General features: G+C 40.9%; 1 protein-coding gene across 6 annotated transcripts in view; it reads right to left on the reverse strand.

Moving 5' to 3' along the window:
* The window catches only part of ctnnd2b (catenin (cadherin-associated protein), delta 2b), a 215,625-nt gene that overhangs the window by 32,885 nt on the left and 158,001 nt on the right, over nucleotides 1-24,739 (reverse strand). For all 6 annotated transcript variants that reach the window (XM_074688273.1, XM_074688270.1, XM_074688268.1 and 3 more), the window contains 2 exons: nucleotides 6,464-6,596; nucleotides 4,515-4,728 (listed from right to left, as the gene is read on the reverse strand). In XM_074688273.1, the coding sequence (XP_074544374.1) occupies nucleotides 4,515-4,728; nucleotides 6,464-6,596 (347 nt within the window). The remainder of the gene's footprint in view (nucleotides 1-4,514; nucleotides 4,729-6,463; nucleotides 6,597-24,739) is intronic.

Consider the following 24,739-nt stretch of genomic DNA (forward strand, 5'->3'; position numbering starts at 1 on the left):
GATGTCACATCTGTGAGTTTAAGGAAATGTTCAAAATGGGATAATGAAGAAGTGATTCAGTTTTGGAGGTGATCTGGATCACCGTCTGGATCCAGGATTTTTTTAAAGGATTCTTTATCATTGTGAGATAGGGCCGTTTTCACCATATGTGTATAACTCCACGATAAATGGTCGGATTGCTTTGCAAAAGAATACAAGACAAGGTCACGATGGTTTCTGATGGATGTAAAAGTACGATCCAGATCCTGTCAATATTCTGGATTCTAAGATCTGAAATATGAAATATGTTCTGGGTCATCATAATTTTTAACACTGTCAGGAAACAAATTATCATAAAAACCAACTTTTATTATAGATTTTATAATAGTTTATGAAATATAATTTAAAATAATTTCAGAGTTTTCTTAGTTCTAATGAATGCTGGATCGACTGCAGAGGAGGAGTCAATATCTGACCTCTTGACCAGCTTAATTTCCTCTAAATAATCGTTTTCATATCTGATAGATGATAAGGAAGAGAAACTGAAGGCGGGAGCCAACGACCTTGTTTGTGACTTTTTGTGCCGTCAAGCAAACTGAAAGCATGAGCGAGTGTGTGTTTGTGGTGCAGGTTTAAGTGTGTGTAGCTGAATCTGCTGCTCTATGGAGGCAGGCAGCTCGACTTCCCACTGCGATCCTGATTCAAAATGCTCACCAGAGAGAAAGAGTGTATGGTCGAGAGGGTTAGCAAGAGAGCGATGGAGTGAAAAAGTGGAGACAGAGAAAGGCAAAGAGGACAGGAGAGAGACAGGAGGAGAGGGAGAGACCAATTACGAAAAACACAACCACAGTGGGATAAGAGAGGCTGAGAACCAGTGAGAGGGAGAGTTATTTCCTCTGGGTCTTTGAGAGAGAGGTCTGTCTGCGTCCGGTCGGTCGTTCAGCTGATTAATTTGTGACAGGAGGGATTTCTGTGCTCCGTGCCTTGAATTGCTGCTCTAATTTATATGGTAATCTTCTTTAAGACTCCAGCAGCATACAAAACCCCTTTTATTTCTATCTCTGCTCGTCCTTTTCAAACACACCACACACTCGTATTAACATGTACACAAGAAGCACACATGGGTCATACTCGGCTCCTCTCAATTTCACTCTCCTGATAAGGTTTGCCTGCGCTGGGAAACCATTTGGATCATTTAGGTATTCATGACTGTCTCTTATTAACACAAATAATGCTCTGAATGTTTGTCCCTCACCAGGATCCTGTGTCACCCTGATGCAGAGCGCAGCTGTAAATAATTAGGGGGCAGATAAAGACCCAAGGACAGCCCTGGTGGGACACTAGGATGGTTTGTTTAAGGGGAGTTTTCAAGGACAGATGAGAAGTTTGGGTGTAACTGCTGAGTCAGAGCCACATGTGTCAGGCGTGCATGTGGACTTCAGACAATGGATTCATGACAGCTTTCCAAAAGTTAAGCCAAATCATTTGGAGCTCCCTCTAGTGACTGGCTGAAGTACAGGTCATAGGTCACTTCCTCCATTATAAAAGATTGAACACGGGTCAAACTAAAAAAATATCTTAATCCTTAGTGGCCTAGATTCAACAAGGTGCTGGAAATACTCCACTAAAACTTTGCTCCACGTTAACATGATAGCATCACACAGTTGCTGCAGATTTCTGGGCTGAACATCCACGATGAGACTCTCCCATTCCACCATACCCTGAAGGTGCTCTACTGGATTGGGATCTGGGGACTGTGGAGGTCATTGGAGTCCAGGAAACTTATCATCATGCTCAAGAAACCAGTTTGAGATGATCTGAGCTTTGTGATATGGAGCGTTATCCTGTTGGAAGTAGCCACCAGAAGATGGGTACACTGTGCTCATAAAGGGATGGACATAGTCAGCAACACTCAGGTAGGCTGTGGACTTTAAACCATGCTCAAGTGGTACGAAGGGGCCCAAAGTGTGCCAAGAAAATATCCCTTCAGCAGCCTGAAGTGTTGACCCAAAGCAGGATGGATCCTTGCCTTCATGTTATTTTCTCCAAACTCTGGATGTGGAGTAGAAGTCCAGACTCATCAGACCAGACAGTTTTTTTCAGTCTTCTTTGGTCCAGTTTTGGTGAGCCTGTGTGAATCGTAGCCTCAGTTTCCTGTTCTTCACTGACAGGAGTGGCACCTGGTGTGGTCTTCTGCTGCTGTAGTCTATCTGCCTTAAGGTTCGACAAGTTGTGCGTTCTGAGATGGTGCTCTGTAGACCTTAGATGTAACGTATAGTTGCTTCACTTATGGTTGACTTTCTCACTGGATATTTACTTTTTTTGATGACTAAATGCATTAAGTTGCTAAAGTGGTCAGGGCTCCTTGTTGTGATCAATAAGGAGTGTGCTCAGACTTCAGACTGAGATCTTCATGATCATGAGAAGTTGTAACCATAATATGAGTTTCTGACACATCTCATGTTAAATATCGGGCTCCTGACAGGCTGGAGGTGTAAATGTTTCATGTGTGTGGGCACAGGAAAGAGAAATACAATTTTCTCGTTTGGCTCCAGGATTGGAACAAAACCTCAGAGGATTGTGAACATGGGTAAGTTTAAAAAATTGAGTGGTATCAATCTCTTAGTCATTTTCCGGTGAAAGCAGTTCAAGGGAGCACTGCTGGCTGGCAATGAGTTGCAGCATTGCATCGGTCAAGAAATTTTATACGTCTAGAAAAAGCTGTTTATGAAACTAATCTAAATCTTTTTAATTATTTTGCAGTGAGTTACAAGTCAGATCTCAGTTTGCACATTGATTGTGCTAACTGGACTAAAACAGCTGCTGTGGATACTACTTAAGCCATGTGACAGACGATAAACAAGCTCAAATAACTGCATTAAACTTTGCATTATACAAATACTAACTAAACATGAGCAGATTGACAGCTCACATATTCACACAGTGATGGCTTTGAAGCATTGAGGAGTTTAACTTGGTGTTAACAAAACAATCCACCAAGCTATGATTTAAAAAAACAGGCTGGTCTAATGAAAGGTTTCCTAAAGTAAAAAGTTATTTGCTGAAGACAAAACCTCTATACCAGGATCACTAAATCAGAACTACGACCTATGACCCTGTGTATAAAAACACATTGTCTGCCTGCTCCTTCTATTAATATAAAAATTCACTGCTCTACCACAGAGTGCCTCAGTTGTATTCTTTTTTTTTGTTATTATTACTATAATATTTAAATTGTGTTTTGCATTCATTAGAAGTTGCCTAAGAGGAGGGACTGTTGTCCTCAGGTGATAATAGTTGGGTGATTAAGCCTTCAACCTTTCTTTTCCTGTCCAACATACAGACTGGTCTAAAAGACGTATTTGGGAGGCAGTGACAAAGTGGAAAACGATTTAACCCTTTGTGTGCCGCATGAGCCGCATGAGGCACATCCCCCCCCCTACAACCTCAAAATTAGTGTTCTTCAGTGTATTTTGGCACTTTGAGATGTTCAAGTATCTTTTTTGAAGTTTTACCCACAACTAATCTTCACTGTCCTCCTCGCCTCCTCAAGCCTCCAGTGCAACCACCCAGCCTCTGCCACGTTGCCACACTATCTTTCTGTATTCTCACCAGCCTCATCCTCGAGCCTCTCACCACGCTCCTAAACACCTCCTCTTGAACTCGGGACCCTTCATCCACCCCCCCCCCTTTAAAATAAAGACACTTGTCAAAGGGCTCCCTCTGATTCTTCGTTTGCTTTTGGGTCCAGGCTAAACATCTGGCACACCAGCCCTCACAGCTTGTGTGTGTGTGTGACAGGGTGACTAACTAATACGGTGGTTGGGTGCAGGAACACAATTAAGTGAGACTTCAGTTTAGGAAAAATTATAAGCAGTGGTAAATGGAGCAACCTCAATTAAAATGGTTACTGGTACCAAACACTGAGCTGGACCGCTGCATTCAGGGCTGTCAGCTTCACTTGATGACAACAAACGGCACTACCACAACCATACGCAGTGGACTTGGTTCTTGTGGAAACAGGAAGGCAATTTCAACCTTGTCCCTCAGAGAGACCCAAAAACAAAAGCAAATCAACAAAATAAAAGTCCCACTCCCTTTGGGAACCTTCAAGGTGACCTTCAGCTCAGTCAGACATCTCATGTTGAGCTGTTTGAAATATTTATTGCACTATCAGAACATTGTTTGTGTCTGGCTCTGGGCTCTGACCCCATCACTCCCTGCTGATCTATCTTACATGCAGAAATCTGAGGAGTGATGAGGTAATATATTAAACAGCTGGATAAAGCCTATGGAAGAATGAAGGGGAGGTGGTGGGGCTGGAAACTGAGTGCAGCTCTGTTGAGACAGTAATGCAATGAATGAGCAGAGAAGGGGAGATCTTGCAGCTTAAATATGCTGCCATATAGGGAGCAGTCAGGTCATAGAGGATGGGTGTAAAAATCAGTGCAGCTCCAGTTGCTCTTATCACTCCATTAGTTAATGGGGTAAAAACCAAAGATAATCTTTGATCTCTTTTTTTGATGTTTTCTTACCTGTAAGCAGCTCTCTGATCTCTACATCTGTGGTTTTTCGCAGCAGTCGGACCAGTGCTGGTATTCCTCCACAGTTCTTCAGAGCGATCTTGTTGTCGTCATTGGCTTTGCCATACACCAGGTTCCTTAAGGCTCCGCAGGCGCTGCGGTGCACATCCGTCATTCTGTGATCCAACAAGTCGACCAGCAGCTGGATGCCACCCTGCCGCCGGATCTGCAGACAGAGAGGGTGAGGAAGGAGTGAGAGGGCATCCACAGTGAGAGGTTGTGCCAAGTCCCCCCCTGCAGGATTTCTGTTTTTAGCCATATAAACCATAGCTGAGGACACAGGAGTGTGGTTATTTAGATAAAAGGAGAGAAACTTCTCACTTGTCCTGCTGTTGTTGAGGAAATTAAGTTAGCATGCAAAATACACATCTCTTCCTCTGAAACAAGACCAACAGCTTTCTGTGGCTTTGATGCAGGTTCATTTCAAGACCACAAAGGGTGTTCCCTTTGTTTCCTCTGTCAAAGCATGGTAAAAGGTGAAGCACACTGCTTCCTATGGAAACAACAGAAACACTTTCTTGAGTTCCCATCCAGTGCCTCATTTGTTTGGGGACAGGTGTGAGCTCTAAGTAAAAATTAACAATATGGGCAAAGTGAAGCTTCACACTACAGAGAGTTGATGTGCTGACAGCTCATCTCTACAAACAGACACAAAACAAGAGCCAACTGCACAGTTACTGCCTTTTTCTATTCACTGTTATCAGGTGGTATGTGGTAGTTGTGTTTGTAGTTTGCATTTAATCCACATTTGTTTCACCTAAATTGATGCTGAAAAGATATAAGAGATGAGTATAAGAGAAAAGTTAACTTTAATCTGGTGTCTTAGTTGACATGTGTCAGTCGTGAGTGATGACGTAATTTTCTTTGATTGAATGAAAGACGCTGTAATACTTTCAGTTCCATTTGTCTGTTTATTAAAGGGCAGAGGTGACACACCGTTTCTACCGTTGTTAACCCATAAACACGCGTAGTCTTGTTTTTTCTGTCCTGAAGTGGTTTTTAGGAACATAAAAACTGAGTAAAATTTAAGAAACTTTAGCCACCACATGCACAGAGCAGCAAAACTTTATGGACATGTTTACATTTTGTTGTCAGCAGCAGCCTGAAGTAGAGAGTTGGTTAGCTAATGGGTCGTTAGCGATAATTAGTTATAAGATTAATTAGATTGTACATTCAGATGTGCAGTCAATTATCACAGCATTGTGAATCAACATTGTACCCTTTCTCTTTTTCCTTCTTTAACTGCAGCCTTCATGTCACAGTTGTCACATTTTTCAAAAAGGCGAAAGGAAGTCTTTAAGACGATTATATGTTTGTGAACACATTGCTCTTAATACGACTGCAATTCCTTCTTGTTTTTTCCTTCTGTTTTTAAAACTGTTTGCTGTTCGAAGAACTTTGTTTGCCCTCCAATCCATCGTTTCAATGGGGATTATTACTGTTGAACCAAGCTGAGCTGAGTTAACTTTAAAAGAGAGAAATGAAACGATTTTCTTTGGGACATTGAGCAGTGACAGCTGTGAAGGACAGGAAGATGAATTACATCTACAGAGCCGTGTTAAGGTTTAAGGAAGGTGTCTAAAATAGGTAGCGTTTAATGAGGAAACTCGAAATAACTAAAACCACTGCAGCTCCAGAAAACAGTAAGGTCACATCCATACTCATTTTCAAAATGATTAAAAATATAAGGAAGAAAAAAACTGTCTGGTACCCTCACACATCCCTTGCAACTCAAACTCTAAAAAAGAGCCGACATAAAGCCTACTTGTTTTACCATGAGTGTGTTTATGAGCAACAGGATGAATTAAGGGCATTTCAAGCTGAGTTTATAAATCAAGCATGCGCTTGACTCTGTGTCTGTGTCTGTGTCTGTGTGTGTGTGTGTGTGAGTGTGTGTGCACCTCTGATTTGATCTTGTTGTCTCCAAAGCAGAGGTGCTGGAGGTAAGCAGCAGCGTTGGATTGGACTGATGGGAACTGATGCTGCAACATCTGGATCACCTCAGGCAGCTCTGGATCCCTCCAGCCAAACTCCCTACAGAGAAACACACACAGAGAGAAATACAGAATGTTTTCATTTGAACAGAGACACATGAGTGTACCTTTTTGAGTATTTTTGTGTAGATGAATGAGAGCGGTGAAAATGCAGGCAACTTGATGTTCCACTAAAACCTTGATTTCAAGAGCTCACCAGAGGTTTCATAAAGACAGACAGAAAGAAGGATGAGAACGATTACAGAGACAGAAGACAAATAGCCATTTATAAAAATAACTTGAAGACTTGTGATGACTGAAAAAAAAAATCTGTCCTTATATATATGAATATTTCGTATTAAAATTGTTAATACTGTCTTTCCATGATGCCCTTTGGGTTTGACCACAGATCAATGTCCTGCTTGATTCCAATCAACTTGTGCCACAAACTCTGCCAGAAATCTAGGCGTCATGATTGATGACCTTAAAGGTTCATGAGGCCTGGATTGCTCGATTGTGTCGATATGCCCTCTATAACATCAGGAGGATCAGACCCTACCTGACACAACAGGCCACACAGCTTCTGGTACAGGGCCTTGTGATTTCACGCATCGACTACTGCAAGTCTCTTCTAGCAGGCCTCCCTGTGTGAACATTTAAACCTTTGCAGATGATCCAGAACACAGCAGCCTGTCTAGTTCTTAACCAGCCCGAATCAAATTCAAAGCTCTTCTTCTGGTTTACAAAACAGTGACAAGAACAGCCCCCTGCCTGGGAACTGGGATCCCTCATCCAGGTCTACACTCTTTCTTGCCCACTACGCTTTGCTTGTGAAAGACTCCCAGCGTGGCTCCAAATCACTAGCCAGACGACTCCTCTCCTCTGTTGTGGCCAAATGGTGGAATGAATTACCTAACTATATGATCTGCAGAGTCTGTCAGAGTCTTCTTTTAACAGATGTCTGAAAACTCATCTGTTCAGGGAACACTTAGGCACTTAAGCTGACCCTTCTCCCCTTTGTCCTTGGGGGTACAATAAGTCAGAAGGTCTCGGTACCAGCTTTTGGTCAATATTTAGCACTGATCATTGAATGATGGGTTTAGTTCATCTACATTATTCTACATGGGGGGAAAAGAAAAATGTTTTTGCACTTCATGGCAGCACCTGCAGCCAAATAACTTGTAGCACTTTGTTGCACTAATGTTTCCCTTCTTTCTAGATTCTTGCTTGTGTTGTATGTCTCTTTAAATGAAAGTGTCTGCGAGATAAAACTTAGAACTGTACTGTGGATCCCTATTTTTTTAGAGAGCAATTAATAAATAAATAAAATTAACAAATAGATAAATAAATCTTCACCTGTGACAGCATTTTGTCAAATCTTTGAGATGAGTTCAAGTCTGGTTTATATGTTAAAAACAAACAAAACAAAACATAACAAACAGAGGAAACCAGGTTTTCAAAACTTCTCCCTAACAGAGTTTTACCATCTATCCATCCACTATACATACATACATACACACATACATACATACATACATACATACATACATACATACATACATACATACATACATACATACATACATACATACATACATACATACATACGTCCTGAATTTCCTCTCGGGGATTTTTTTTTCTATTCTATTCTATTCTATTCTATTCTATTCTATTCTATTCTATTCTATTCTATTCTATTCTATTCATACATAGTGTCATGAGAATGTTCATGTATTACAATGCAGCTTCTACTATAAACATTATGATATTTGTACTGGATGGATGATTCTATGTTGTGTATACATAGTGTATCTGTCCTGGGTCTTCCACAGATTTTTTTTCCTTCTTCTCCAATACAGATACAGTCGTCAACCTTTAAACGATACATTCGACTTGCGGAGCCCACTTTATTGTCAAAAAGCCGATTAGCCAAAAGGCTAGTTTGTCAGAAAATCAGAAGGCCTGTTAGTCAGAAGATTAGTTTGGATTTAGTTGTCATTTTTCATTCTCATCTGAACCACTATCTCAGAGAATTTGCACCCTATAAAATTTTTACAGATCAGAGTCATCTTAGCACATGGGCAGTTGCCCTGGGCCCACCTGCCCCAACGACTCTCACAGTCGGGCCTCACAGTCGTTGACAAAAGTGGGCATGCCTGATTTGCCTGGGGGACTGTGATGTTGATAAGATGGCTCTGGTACAGATAACATGAATGACCGTCATCTTATTATAGTAGAAAAAAATAAGAATAACATCAATAAAAGATAGCTTTAACTTTCTGAAAACATGAATCATAAATCAAAAACTTAACACAAAATAAAGCAAAAATGTAATCGGAATGAAGACTTTTAACTACCTGCTGACTAAGGGGTCAGCAGATTTTTGGAATAACTGGCCTTCTGAGAATGAATGAAGAGCCATTAAGTATTCCTCTCTGTCACAAATAAACTAGAATTTCTAAAATTTAAGTTTCATCTGTTAAAAAAAAATCAAATAGTTGGGGAGGATAAATTTGTGGTGGCAAGACAACCAGTAGTGGGATGAACTTTGCCACCTATGGGATCTAAAACTCATACATTTGTAAGACTGTAGACAGCACACGAGTGACTTGAAGACTAGCCTTAAAAAAAACAGTGTGCAAACTTTACCAGAGGTAAAACTATAATTAAAATGCAAGAGAACTACAGACCACACTTTTAGTCTAAACTGTGAGTAAACCCCTCTGTCTCAAAGCTCATTGTCTACAACAATCATAATCATCAGCTGATTGAGATTCATTAAATTGAGCTTATCTATTTAGCGTTAATAACATTATGTTGTGTTAAACTCATTATCTGTGGGTTCTGTGAGTGGGATTATTCGCCCAGCCTGTTCTTATTTTCAAGCATCATTTCGCTCTTATTCTGTTGAGTTTATTCATGTCGCACTCTTTTTTAAATGTCATTGATGACTCAGTGAAGGATATGAATGCTTATTGAGTTTAAAGTTTTCCTGTTTGCATTTTTGCAGGTTGAAGAAAGAGATTATTTTCCTCCACAAAAACGCCTCTACCTCAACTATGAGGTGACGCTGACTGCATCGGTTGCCTGGTTTTAATCAGCTGGCACATATTGTTTACTTGGCGCTCCACATGAGGAGACCTTGTCTTGCATGAACAGTTTTTCTCTCTGTGATCAAAGGCACGTCTCAGACAACAGCAGCCATCTTGGATCCACTGTCAGAGCTTAATACCGTTCTGATGCCTCCTTTCTTCTTCTAACTGCCGGAGCTGCCTTAGTTTTAAGATGTTGGAGGGTCTGCTGGTGCTTTAGCCTGAAGCGGTGCTTAAAGCACACACACACGCTCAAACACACACATAAGATCACACACAGGGACACTGAGCTCGGTAACCCTGGAAATGTGTGCGGAAAAAAAACCCTCTAAGACAATTAATGTGAGAGATGTGATATGAGAGAATGAAGTCACAGAGTGAGAGGAGAGGAGGACGGGCGATCAGTGTAGATAATCTGTAGCCTGCAGCAACACTAGCTCATTAAAAAAAGATAGAGAGGGAATTTCTTTTTCTTTTGGTTTGAGATGAGATCCTATTCCCACAGTTTGATTTTAAGTTTTATTTATATCCTTAAAATGGATCACTGGGTATCAATTTGGTTTTGCTCCAGTTACAGGACTAGATTCTCTTTGAAAGCTGTTCACATTTTAATTTTAATCTTATAACATTTTTTGTATGTTTTTGCTACATCTTGACACCTTGTTTGCCCTGCTCTCATATAAAGACTGCTCATCGATGATGTATCTTATGAGCAACATACCAACGCCAAAAACAGGAATGATTTAAGCCAAGTTTGCACAGACACAGACACAAAAACACACTGGCTGCAACTGGGTGTGCATTTCAAAGCATAAACCCTGCACTCTAGGGACACACACACTAATGTCACATACAAACCTCATTGTCAAAGGGAAAATGCTGGAGTACCAGGATTAGAAAGCTTTTGTCTTTAAGTTTCATAATCGACTGCCTGCACAATCCAAGTGCTGGAAAAAAAAAAAAAGCGAGGTTTGCAAAAAGAGGAGAGAATATTTTTTCAAAGAGTGTTTTTTTTCCTCTCACCTGAAATCCTTACTCTCTTTAATAATTCTCCGAGTCTCTCCCTTTCAAAGCCTCTGCTCCCCAGACAGATTTGTAATGTAGTTATGCACAAACACACGCACACATATCCTCAATAAATATGATCAGAGATGACATAACCTTGTTTGGGTCACCTTGTCGGTTAATTGGCTGATAAAACATCAAACGTTGTAAGGGCATGCTTGTGTGTGTGTGCGTGTGCTTGTATGTGTGTCTAAACATTCACTGACATCAGCATGCAGACACCAGCAGATTAAAGCGGCCTTAAAGCAGCTGTAATAACCTGTAAACCTTCCAGCTTCACTTATCAGACACCTTCAGGAAATGATGTCATCATATGGTGAATTGGAAAGCTTTAATGAATCATTTGTCTGCAGATATGTGACAGCAATTGGTTGCTGTTACTCTGCAGATAAGTGTTCAACATATTAGACATACAGCACAGAGTGTAAATTGAATAAAACACCATGTTTGTGATTTGAAGTCCAATAGTGTGTGAAATGAAAAATCATTATTTTCATTGTCAAGAACATGTCACTGTTTTAGTGTTTTTTGTTTCAACTTCTGATAAATTTTACTTCATTTTGTTTGAAGGCAGTGCAACACTTTGGCTGCTGTTCTGATTTTAAAGGAAACCTTGAAATATGCAAACCAATATGCAGTCTGCAGACTTTTCATGGAGTTTGAAATAAATATTTATAATCTTCTTCCACCCACTGGATGTCAGGGAGAAGATATTTCATCATTCAGTAAATAAACAATATGGGTAAGAAACTTAAAAACAAGAAGAATCAGTAAACTATATGACTCATATTAAACTGTTTCTGATGCACCAAATTCTTGAAGCCTAATAGATTGGTAGATGGTATGGCCTTTGGTCTGTGAGGCCTCCTTTTCAGCCCTCACACCCACTCTTTTTGTGCTCTGTAATGAAGTTATTTTGAAACCGCATCCATGTTTGGTGAACGGGGTGGATCAACCTTTCTGAGTACGAATCTGAGTCGACATATCAGTAGCTAATTAGCTGTTAATGGCATTAAACACCACATGGAAGCATTATTTACAAATATCTTTGACAGAAGTAAAAGTTAGCAATTCAAACTTTGGTTTGAACTTGGATTTTTTTTTTCTGATCCAACAGATCCCCTGAAGAGAAGGCCATACCCTATCCAGTTTCCCCCAATCTGACCTTTTTAAGACTCAATGCGTCACCACCTACTGGAAGTGTGAAAAACTGCATTTCACTGAGTGTCCACTTTAGGGGCCATTTATATGACAACGGTTTTAGGGTGAAACGCAAATGTTTTGTTGCGTTTCACCCTCGTGTTTGCACGGAAATGGCGTTTCAGCTGACCTAAAACGCAGCTGTCACTGCTCAACGCAAACTGAGATTTTTCTGAAATGCTGCAGACACTGTTGCCGTGTAAACAGAAAGCCAGCGTTTTCAGTGGAAATGCTGATGTCACACTCCACTTCGCGCAAGCGCATACGACACGACAACAGTACCATTGCTACGATCGTCGTGAACTACCGTGTTGTGCTTGTGCTGCTCAATCCTGAATCTGCTGACTGTCCTCATACAAAATGTGCATCTGTTCCTCCACTTTTGCACTTAGTATTCCCCAATACACCAGATGACCGGCTCAACTCTACTTTGGTGGGGATCTCTCAAAAGCTGCTTCTCGACAAGACCGTTATAGCACCACCTACAAGCCTGGCATGCTTACTACAGTGCTTTCAGTCCCTTGGCGTTTCCATGTAAACACAGACTTTTTTCACTGCATTTTAGCGTTTTTAGATGAAACATCGTCGTGTAAAGGGGGCTTAGACTAAATGGAATGAATGTACTGTACTCAGAGCATGTGCTGTAGTCTCTGAACTACTCACTGTACTTTCATATTGCATGTTACAGTCTTCTTACACTGATGGCAGAAGCTGCTTAAATGTGAATGTGCTTATGAAGCACAAGATGGACAACAGAACAGCTCCGGGAAAGTTAAACAAGAAGGATTTTTTAAAGCGAGCTAAAGCAGAGCAACAGTTTTTATTGCAGATGCACACACCTGATCTAAGATCTGTTAAAAATAGCAAGAATTTACATTAAGCACTGTCTCCTCAAAAGGTTCTAAGGCCCCGTTTACATGACGCCGAAAACGGTCGATAACATCCGCTAACATTTCGTTGCGTTTTGGCCTTCCGTTTAGACGAGACCACGTTGCGTTTTCAGTGAAAACGCAAACTTTTAAAAACGCTCCCCAGAGTGGAAAGATCTGAATCCGCTCCTCCATCCAGCTTCGTGTAAACACAGAGCGGAGCGTCTCAGGGTGAAACGCTGACGCCACCGCATGCGCACTCGCAGTTTCAGGTGAAGGCTCCGCGCTCAGCCACATTTCCAGTTGAGCCAGTAGTTGGCGGTAATGCGCATTATGGTTGGATTGCCGACCGTCTCACACAACAAAACATCGGAAAAAGAAAGAACAGAAGAAGTGACTTGTCCTCCTGGAGTCGTATGAACGCGGATCGTTTTCACGCTGTCCTCATGTAAACGCGGGTGGCTTTTGAAAACGCAAAGGAAGAATCGTTGCGGAAGTCTCCATGTAAATGGGGCCTAAGTCAAGCTCAAGATGCAAAAACAAAAAAAGGAAAAAAAAATCCTTACCCAATTTTTTTTGTTTCACTCCCATTTCTCCAAGATCCAACACTTCAGAGTGAAAATTTGTGCATTTTTTCAACTGGTCTGAAAATTTTGACCAGGTTTTTATATATCCCAAAGAAAAAAAAACTTCACTGACAACAGTGGAGCTGCTGTAAGGTCTGCTCCAAGAGGCAAATATCCCTTCCTCTTGTCAGGAAATGATAGACAATGAAAACTGATTTAACACTGACAGGTAAAACTAGAACGACAAAAGGAAACCTATGGATACCAACATGAGACTCACTGACCTTCTCACAAACATTGATCTTTTGATTCATTCACTTATTTATTTAAAATCAAAGGACAAAGGTAAAACCCAGCACACTTTTTGAAAGCACTTTCCTATAATCATAATATGAAAAAAATCCTTCTCAATCCATCATCAATCTGCATGTTTTCTCCTGCAATACCTCAATCTTAGCTGACATTTAGGCCCCGCATGAAAACTATTAAAGTACTCAAAGGAAAAAACAAAACACAACACTAAATATGATGTACTGTGTGTGTGTGTGAACAGGCTTTAAACACTTGGTGAATGGAGCGACACGGACTCACTGTTTTTGGCCTGCAGGCACAAAATATATGACACACAAAGAGACATTACACAAGTGCATTTCAGAACACCACAACAAGACCAAACAGTTCAAGACACACACATTTGGAGATGACAGGAGCCACTAAGAGGTGAGAAACAAAACACACACACACACACACACACACACACACACACACACACACACACACACACACACACACACACACACACACACACACACACACACACACACACACACACACACACACACACACACACACACACACACACAATGACAGATAGAGCCAGGGCCTGGAACACTTGTGACCCTAAAGAGAGAGTAAAACATCACAGCGGATCAAACTCAACCCAGGACCTCAGGCCTTTAAGCTCCAAAGGCGCGCACAAACACACACACACACACACACACACACACACACACACACACACACACACACACACACACACACACACACACACACACACACACACACAGCGAACAAATATAAATATTCGACATGCGTTTCATTGCTCCACTTGCACACAGAATGCTGAAACAGCCTGAAAATAAAGTCGACATGTTGTGTTGTATTCTGCTGTTTGGAAAAAGTCCCCAAAATAAATCTAAATCTACAACAGATTCACTCTCCTGAAAAAATTACCTTCAGTCGCAGAGATTTTATATCAAATGAAGACTCTTTATGTCATCTCTCCTGTGTGTGTTCAGCTTCAGAAAGCTGTACTATAACAACTCTTTCATTCACTGATTCCAGCCCCGAGCTGTTCTACTTTACACGCAGCATCTCTCTTTATTTTATTACTACTTCACTATGTGTGTGTGTGTGTGTGTGTGTGTGTGTGTGTGTTTGTGTGTGTGTGTGTGTGTGTGTGTGTGTGTGTTTGTGTGTGTGTGCGTGTGCACACTTCAGTGCCAAGGGAACACAGGAGGATTGGGCGCTCCCAGTCCCAAACACTGTGCGACAACTTCACAGGAGGCTGAGCAAATACCGTGGAGCCATCTGTGAACTTGGGGCAAAGTGTTCGCTCAGGGAATGTTTGCACCGTTAAGTGATGGAGTTTTTTTTTTTTTTTTTTATAAACAGAAAGAGAAAATGCAACATGTTTGAATGTCACACTACAGTTCTTAAGCAGAGGAAAGCCCTGCTGAAAGTGAAAAGTGATGCAGTAAATAGCAAGCATACAGAGTGGGCATGAATGGATTCATGAACCTGGAGTGAATCTAATTAAAACAAGTGTAAAAGTTTGTTTCTTTCTGACCATTCATGAAATTTGTGGCCTTAATCTCCAGCAGCAAATTCACTGGGGAAATGACCAGCTTCTCACAACATAATCAATTCATATATGGCCTTAATTCTGCATTCATAATGCACTAAACCAATTACATTAGCTTTAAGTGATTGAGAGGAGCTGTTGAACTGAGGCTGCGTTAACCAGCAGAGATCAATTCCTCTGTCAACATCATTGACCCTGAGGGCATTTGCTTTTCTTGACATTCACTAATATATGGTCTTTTAAATTGATGAATGTATAAATATGATGTATTTTGACCTTCTTCAGCCTGTTGTTGGTTTTGTGTATGGTAGGATCATTGACTCCTGAAACTCAGTCAAAATAGGCTTTCTTGAGGTGCTAAGTATAACGTTTAGTCATTCTTCTCTGAATCTATACAGTCAGAATTCTTGTGTCACCAGTGTCGCCTCCTTCTGGTGAGTTTGAGAAAATTTTCCAGTTTAAGGCACTTTTTTGTGTTTTCTCCTAATACATAAAAGGCTCGCAGCAGGAGGTGCAGATTATTTGTATGTTCATCTCTATCCTGCTGCAGAAAGTAAAGCCAAGCTGACATATTGCACTTGTGAAACCAAGGTGTTAAAAACAAGTGGTCTGGCTTTAGAGGTGGAGAAATGATGTCACACATACTTAAATAAATAAAAATGAAGCCCATACGGGAATGCTAAAAAAACTGCATTTCTTTGAGAGTCTACTTTTAGCTGGCTGCAGAAACACCTGATATCACATACAGTCAGCAGAAATGAACATTTTTACAACCTGGTTTAAAAACGTCTTGGGTCTGATTCGATAATTTCTCCATCAGCACGCAATGTGTAGGTGTTATTTTTTTTAATAACACACTATTTTTGAGATATTCAAATTATGAGTTTAATAAGATGGGCAGCCTGTATCTGTCTGCAATGAGGCTAAAGCTCTGCCTCTTTACCACATTCAATCTCAGTGATGCCGGTTATTACCGTGCGTTAACACACTACTAAGTAACGCGTTACTCTGATTTCACCACCTTTTTCAGTAACAAGTAATCTAACGCGTTACTATTACCAAACCAGTAATCAGATTAGGTTACTTATTCAACTAACTGTGCGTTACTTTTCTTTACATTTTTCATGTATTAAAATCGAAATGCTTTTTTCTTGTGTCTCGGGGATTGACGGGAGTCGCATGTTCATCACGTTTTCAGCATGAGGACAACTCACAAGTAATAGCAGCCAGAGACACAAAGGTAAACAGAGAAGGGAAAGGAGAGATGTTAGTTTTCTAGCTGGAAACACAGTCGCTGTTTTGAGTTTGTGTCAGCTAAAGATGATAATATTATGGTTCGTTGTTCACTCTGCAGTGGCAGTTTGCTTAAGATATTTGACTCAAACATTTAGGAATCAATCAGAGAGAGATCAGCGCACTGCGGCCATAAACGCTTGAGAAGTTGTTTGATTTTTACCTGGGGAAAGGTGAGTCCCGTCTTTCATTGTAACTCCCTCTATTCCAAGAGCTGAACCCTCTGTTTAGCACAAATCCATCTGCTGAGGAGCAGAGCAACATAACGTAGGCTACAACAGGGCACCCGGTGGTAAGCAGGGGCGTGCCCAGACTTTTTAGAGAAGGGTAATGAGGATTATGTGAGCCCGCACTCCAGCAACATTTATTTTTGCTGTTGTACTACAAATACAGGCTCAATAGACTGCAGCTGTAAGAAAAATGAAAGTGATAAAAACCAAACTAGACCAAAAAAAAAGAAGAATTTTAAAAGAAAATAATATAAATAAAATATTGCAATATATGCAGCTGCAGGTGTTGCTGGCAGCTGCTGAAAGCAACTAACAAAGTAACTTGTAATCTGATTAAGTTACTTTTAAAATCAAGTAGTCAGTAAAGTAACTAAGTTACTTTTTAAAGGAGTAATCAGTAACTAGTAATCAGATTACTTTTTTTAAAGTAACTGTGGCAACACTGTTCAAACTTGAACAAAGCTAGGTTGAGTTCAGCATTGTGGCATCCAGAGACAGTGGAATTCAAAACTGTATCAGAAACTAACAAGACCACGTCCACAAATTATATAGAGTCTGACCAAAACATACGAAGCCTGTGTTGATCTGAAGCAGACTCATGTTGCTGGAAAGAAGGGACTTCAGCTCTCGTCAAAGCCTTTCTTACTCTCAGCGTTTCCTTCTCTGCTCTACTCTCTATAAACAGAGCTGACAACCAAACATGAACACTTGCTCATAAATCATTATGAGAAGAACTGACAACATGTATTTTACATATATTCATTTTTTTTACCTATTAAAGAAGCAAAAACTTAAAAATCAGGTCTGTCCTATAACCTTCTTTGTTTTTATTCCTTCAGGAAAACAGAAACAGTTCATCAAATGTGCAGACTTCATCAAAAAGTAAATCGATATTTAGTTCCAAAAATAAATTAAAACAAACTTTGTTTTTGGACCCTAATGACTTAAACCCAGGTATAAAAAGACAACAACTAAGCCTGTGGTCAATGACAGTGTCAGCTGTGTTCGCCTTTCACCCCCAGGTGTACTGCACTCTGACTTGAAGGCGTGCCCTTCTGCCTAAGGAGGGTGCACAGAAAAATTAATTACAAGTTTAATTAAGATAAAGAAAAATTAAATATGGCTCCTACTCTATGTTCTGTCTTTTAATATGAAGGATGCAGGTTAAAGATCTATATTGCAGCCAGTCACCAGGGGGAGCTCATCTATAAGGGTCTTCATGTTGCAGAAGTGTTAGCAAAAAGCTTCCCACTCATCAGGCTTATGTCTGCCTTATGATGGATGACATTAAGTGTTTGCCACACAGACTTCGCCTGGGGATTACACCCCGCTATATTTGGTGTGTCATATTAGCATTCGGAGTAATTATTTATATCCAGGAAGACAACATGTGACACAGTTTGCCATCAGTTGGTTAGTTCAGGCTGTCTGCTCACCTCCTACTGCTGTTCACTGTGACAGACACACTCACTGTGACTGACACACTCGCTGTGACAGACACACACATACACTCTGGGATAGACACATACACACCCTGGGACAGACACACACTCTGACATAGACACACATGGACATGGAGTGCTGACAAGTAGTCTTTTTACATCTCTGCTGAAATGCACCGAGTGCTTTTGGGCCTCTCCAGGTAAATGTCAGCTTGTACTGTGGCTTATCCAACAGTAACAACATTTTACCTTCTGTAACTGAGCTATGTTCAGTTGGTTTTGATTAATCATGTGATTTACACCAAGCCTTCGCTCCAACATAGCCCAGATGCTGGAAAAATGGATGAAAGGTGAATCAAATCATTGTAATCTGTAATTGTACTGCAATCACTCCATGTGTACAGTACTTTTCAAAGAAGAAAAATCTTTACCTGCTTAATGAGTTGCATATTCTAACTTTCAGAATCTGTCTGCTAAATTTCCAAAAGAATCATTTGCACTGACTTATCTTTGAAATCTTATAGGCCACCCCATGAGCCATCATGAAAATGTCTCCTATAGTTTTTCTGTTTGTTTAATTTACTGTATCATGGCCGGTCTGCTGTATCTTGTGCCTGTGTGTTTGTGACCTCATTTCCACAGAGGTAGCTGTGTGAAACCTGTAGCTCTTTTGCTGTCAACACAATACATAGCCAACTGGTGCAGAATATGAATGTTTGTGCCTGAGCAATAACGCAATACATTTGCATGGATAACCCAGCCACCCTACCTTGTGTTAGAGCCCCAGTTCAAATTAAACGTGCTTCTAAGCCCTTATCTTTCAAAAGCAAACCTTACCAAATTCATCTGCTTACATTTCTTTAGCCTTGTGTGTCTGTCACCGATCCTCATGAGTCATGAGTCAGTTTTCAGCTCACAAAAGAAAGACACAGATATGTGTGTGCATGTATGTGTTTACACGTGTGTGTCTGTGTATCTTCTGTGAGATTTTGAAACCCTGGAGGAGAACCTAGTGTGTAATTTGGTTACTCAGTGGACTGGGACAAAGTACTGAGAACTGTCAATCCACTCATTGTTCCCGAGCAGCCAGGTGAGTTATCTCACCTCACTATTTCTTCAGGCATGTAAGAGAGAGAGACAGAGTCTGTGTACTGACTCCAATGCTCTCACCCACAACCAAAACATTCCAGTATCAGATACAAACAAACCAACAATCAGAGTGAGTAAATAAACTATGAGTGAATAATGTTTCAGGGAGCTGCAGGCTGCAGAGGATGCTCTTTGCTGTGTTGGTTTGGAGGATTTCCAGTAACTCATGACTTCAGTGAAGAAGGTGGATTTGAAACTATGGGAGCTGTGTCATTTTCTTATATGCATGTGTGTATCAGTGCAGCACTGCCACTGATAGCTGTAACTTTATGGAAGTGTATTTGATGAGCCACATAGACAGGAATACAGACAAGTAGGTAACCCTGACTTTTGTGTAGTCATTTTCACTAAACTCCACTTGATCCTGCACAAAATAAGATGTAAAGCCATTCTGAGACCCCTGCTGAACCACTCACTTTCTCATCCCACCACATAAGACCAATCCTGACCTAATCCAGGCGTACAGACCTGACACAACCGGGACCCAATCCAGACATTTGGACTAAACCCAATCCAAACCTAATCTGGACATCAAGTCTGAACCAAATCTGGACTTGATCCAGACATCTGGGCCGAACCCAATCTGGACATCCGGTCTGAACCTAATCCTGCCTTAATTCGGACGTCTGGACCGATCCCAATCCTAACCTAATCTGGACATCCAGACCAAACCCAATTTGGACATCCTGTCTGAAACCAAAATCTGAACCTAATCCAGTCTTCCAGGCTGCCCGTTTAAAACCCAATCCTGAACTAATCCAGATACGTGGTCCGAACCAAACCCAGACCTTATCCAGAAGATAGGTCTCAACCCAATCCGGATCTAATCCGGTCATTCGGGTCTGAGCCCAATCCAGACGTTCCAGCCAAACCCAACCAGACTTTCTTCCAGTCCAGACTGGTCTAGACTGTATTAGGACCTAATCTGGATTTGTTCAGTCCTAACCTGACCCGGACCTAATCAGGATCCCCACTCAGGACCCAATCTGAAACCTAATTTGGACATCTAGTCCACACACAATCTGAACCTAATCTGGATGTCTACACTGAACCCCAACATGACCTAATCTAGACTTAATCTGGTCCGAACTTAATCAGGACATCTGTTCTGAACTGAATCTGGACCTTATCCAGATGTCCACTCCTTACCAAATCCGGACCCAATCAGGACCTTACCTGGACGTCCCAGACTGGACCAAATTTGAACATATTTCAGACGTCCAGATTGAGCACGATCTGGACCTGATCTTGCCACCCAGTCCGAACCAAATCCTAAACTAGTTCAGAAGTTTCCAAACTTAACCCAATCAGGACATAATCCAGACCAAATCCAGACCTAATCCAGACCATCAACTCTTGGTGGCTCTTATATGCCATCTTAGAAAATTGCTAGACCAAGAGTTACATTTCCATTTTTGACTCGTTAGTTGTAATATGCATCACTGAAGTTTTGTATCCCTGCAAACACTGTTGACCTGTTCAGCCTGCAGTTCTTGGTTATAGTTATTGTTATTGACTTGTTTATCTGAAGCACTGGTAACTCTTCTGGCCCTATGTCTTCCCTGCACTAGAAAAACTGAACAGCTGATTCATTGGACATATATAAAACCAACACAACTTACATTTACACAGTGTGTGATATGAAGCATCTTTTTCCCCATAGAGCATGTCAAAGTGAGAAAAGAAAGAAGACTGAAGAAAAAGATGGAAGGAGAAAATGTGTGTGTGTGTGTGTGTGTGTGTGTGTGTATGTGTGTGTGTGTGTGTGTGTGTGTGTGTGTGTGTGTGTGTGTGTGTGTGTGTGTGTGTGTGTGTGTGTGTGTGTGTGTAATATTCTCACAGTGTGTGAGATATCCTGACAGTATGTGTATTTTTCAGGGTATAATGGCATGGCTGACTGACTGGCCCACTGAGGCTGAGAGAGATGAAGGAAAGGTCAGGAGAAGTCAGGCAGAGCTGAGAAACACACACACACACACACACACACACACACACACACACACACACACACACACACACACACACACACACACACACCCTACGGTGCCCATATAAGCCCTGTTAGTAAATATGGATCAGAGATTCTCACTGTGCTTATGAGCATGAAATAAAATGAGGCACTTTTATGATCAGGTCATATTCTGTCTGGCACAAATCTTTCTTGTGTTGGCAGAAAAGCTTTCATAAATCACCGGCAGCCTGAAGGAGGAAATGCGTTGGAGTACATTAGAAGCTGTATCCACAGTAACTAGGCCTTAAGTTGCCAGACTGTCCCAGTGTGTGTTTTTAAAAATCAGCTAAGAGATATTTGTTTCGGGATTGTTACAGGATAAAGGTGGCTTCAGGGAGAGGCTTTGGTTTTAACACCTTTTCAGTTGGGACTTTTTTACCCTTCTGCTGCAGACGACACCAGTACTAAATGGAAACAGCTACTTTTCACACCATAAAGGACTAAATCTCAATCAGGGGGTTACATTGATGCTTGAACCTCTGAGGAAACAAGATGTTATGGTGTTGTCCTCAGAAAGCAGGCTGTGAGCATACGCTTGTCAGAAAATCATCACCTCTGGGTCTATTTTTTCTGTCGAAGTTTGCACGGCAGCACTTAATTAGAAAAGGTGGAAACCACAAGTGACAGAAAAAACAAAGTCATTCTACACGTGTGACTGAGTATCAGTCAGCTGGCACTAACTGTTCAAGCACAGCCACACTTATGAGCATTGAGACAAGACAAATATTACACATGTATCTTAACTGTATACTTTGACCTAAGTTTCATTTGCTAACATGGGGGAGGGTGGGTTTAAAATCCACACTGCAGACAGTCAGTAGAGGGAGCCCTAAACTTTCTGGCATCATAATTCATTCATACTTGTGGCATCTGTTTTAATGCACAATCTATGGATTTAGCCAATGTTGAGGTTTGTCTTCTACTTGGACACTGACAGGTCACTTTTTGTAAGCAAACATCGTATTCTTCTCAAACCTGAGGTTAAAGCTGACCCCACTAGTTTGTAATCTCTCACCTCCTGCCTGTTCCATTACTTAAGATATCAATGCTAGTTTTCTGGCGAGAGTTACGAACCTTTAGTATTACAAGTTATCATTTTGTCTCTGCTAGCAAGTAAAAGCTAATTTTAAGAATGTAAGAACAAATATATTGGACTGTGGCAGTTAATCTGCGCTATGGTTGCTGGTACTGTTAAAGTGATACTCCGGGATGGAACAAGTTGGGTCCTATCACAAGGTTTAGGGCAGAAATTACCCCTACAGCAGTGTTTTTGTGCAGCAGAAGCCCAGAGCGCTCACACCAAACACCCCCTCCCTGCTCCTCTTTCCTCTGCACTCAGGCAGGGCCATATTTTACTTGACCAAAAACACAAATAAACGGACTCCCACCGAAAAAATCTGATATCGGTCTGCATTCACGCTTTATTCAAAGTGAACGGCAGGTCGTCCTCGCTCTCATAATCACTCGTCTTTACGTTGTTATTGCATAATTCGTCCTGGCAGACTACCTGCGTTTGTTTATATCTGGCACGCCGCGCACGGACTGATACACTAAGCGGTGAGCGCCTCGTAGCCAGCTGTGGCTCTGCAGCGGAGGTAGCGCCTTATTTAGTGGTGTTTTTGTGTGATAGTAACGCGCTGAAAATTATCTAAATAAAGCGTGAATGCAGACCGATATCAGATTTTTTCGGTGGGAGTCCGTTTATTTGTGTTTTTGGTCTAGTAAAAATTGGCCCCGTCTGAGTGCAGAGGACACCGTTAGACGAGCAAGGAGGGGGTGTTTGGTGCGTGCGCTTTGGGCTTCTGCTGCACAAAAACACTGCTGTAGGGGTAATTTCTGCCCTAAACCTTGTGATAGGACCCAACTTGTTCCATCCCGAAGTATCACTTTAAGTTACTTGAAATCCCAGTTGGTTATACAACATGAAAAGGTGAACAATGTGACAGTTCTACAAAAGTGAAGCCAACAGATTAAAAGCATATTTCATAAAGCCTGGCTCCCTCACTTTCAACAGGTGGAACATGGCTCACTCTGGAATATAAAATCAGCTCAGAGAGCTCTCTAAGGCCTGGTTTAAACATTGCAACTAATTTGGGTGTAGCCTACACTGCAGTTGTGTTTTTCAAAACAGAAACCCATGCACATAGCCCTACATGCACCTCTTCCCACATGTAACTACACATCGAAAAGATTCAGAACATAATCCCTGTGATGCTTGCTGAACGGAATCGTTACAACATTTCTGAAGTCACTGCTCATCTCCCATGCAACTTGTCGTTATCTGTTCTCTTTTTATCCTTTAACTAATATTGTATGATCTACAGCAACATGTAACAGCTAAAATATATAATTAAGTGCTCAGAATCACCATCACACATATCAAATCAATCCATGGAGAGAAGTATGCTGTCTGTGATTCCATCTCTTACTGTTGGAAGTTCAAATGAAGTGTAACTGAAACCTTTTCATTCAAGGTAGTGCAGAACATAGTTAGGGTCAGACACCATTTTAGGAGGAGTCTTGTTTCACTTTGTTCAGATTCTGGTCAAAATAATCACTGGTGTCCCATGTAAAGTGGTGGAAAATGTTTTCAGACCCCACATGCATTTTTAAAATATAGCATTTATAATCACTCTTAGGTTTTCAAGTGCAGTTTCTTTTAGTATAATCACAGCCCAAATAAATGAAATCCGAGAAAAGGCATGGATTATTGGGTCATTTTGGTACCAGTGATCTACAAATAAAGGCTGCATTTGTAATAAAAAAATAATAATAAAAATATAAATAAAATTATGCCATGCTTCATGTCTATAAAAGTCTGTATATTTGAGAACTGACAAGAGTTTAGTTTTGTTAGTTTTCTTGTAAAAAATAGAAAAAAAATACATATACATGTATTTGTTTAATGAAGCCATACCTTTTGAAACACAAAAAAGATTGTTCAACAGATATGTCATGATAAATTTGAGATTATGCATAATTTTGTGCACATCTAAAAAGTTTTTTTCCACCACTCTCTTGTCTTTTACTTTGATAGAAGGTGGAGCTTATGAATGCAACATCCATCCGAACTCCAACAAAGATACATGAAAAGTAACAAAACATCCCCAAGGCTGCAAAACACACAGATCAACTCCCCGTATATTTAGAGGGGAATACCAAGCTTAAATTGCCTCAAAGAGTCACATGAAGAAATAAACCTTTCAGTTCAATCTGCAGTAAATATATTGGCTATCAGGAGGAATGGGAGCAGAATTACTGTTGTCAGTCAAAATGCTTGACATTTTGGAGAGTACACCCTTTGGTGGGGATGAGAATATCATGACACTGCAAAATATCAGATCCCAGAATGAAGGTTCAGCAAGCAACATGACCACACACCACAAGGCAGCATGAGAAGACTTCACCAAGACAGACGGACGA

Source organism: Halichoeres trimaculatus, unplaced genomic scaffold (genome assembly GCF_033239565.1).
Source record: "Halichoeres trimaculatus isolate MK-OKI-2021-1 unplaced genomic scaffold, fHalTri1.1 fHalTri1_scaffold_15, whole genome shotgun sequence".
Lineage (NCBI taxonomy): Eukaryota > Metazoa > Chordata > Actinopteri > Labriformes > Labridae > Halichoeres > Halichoeres trimaculatus.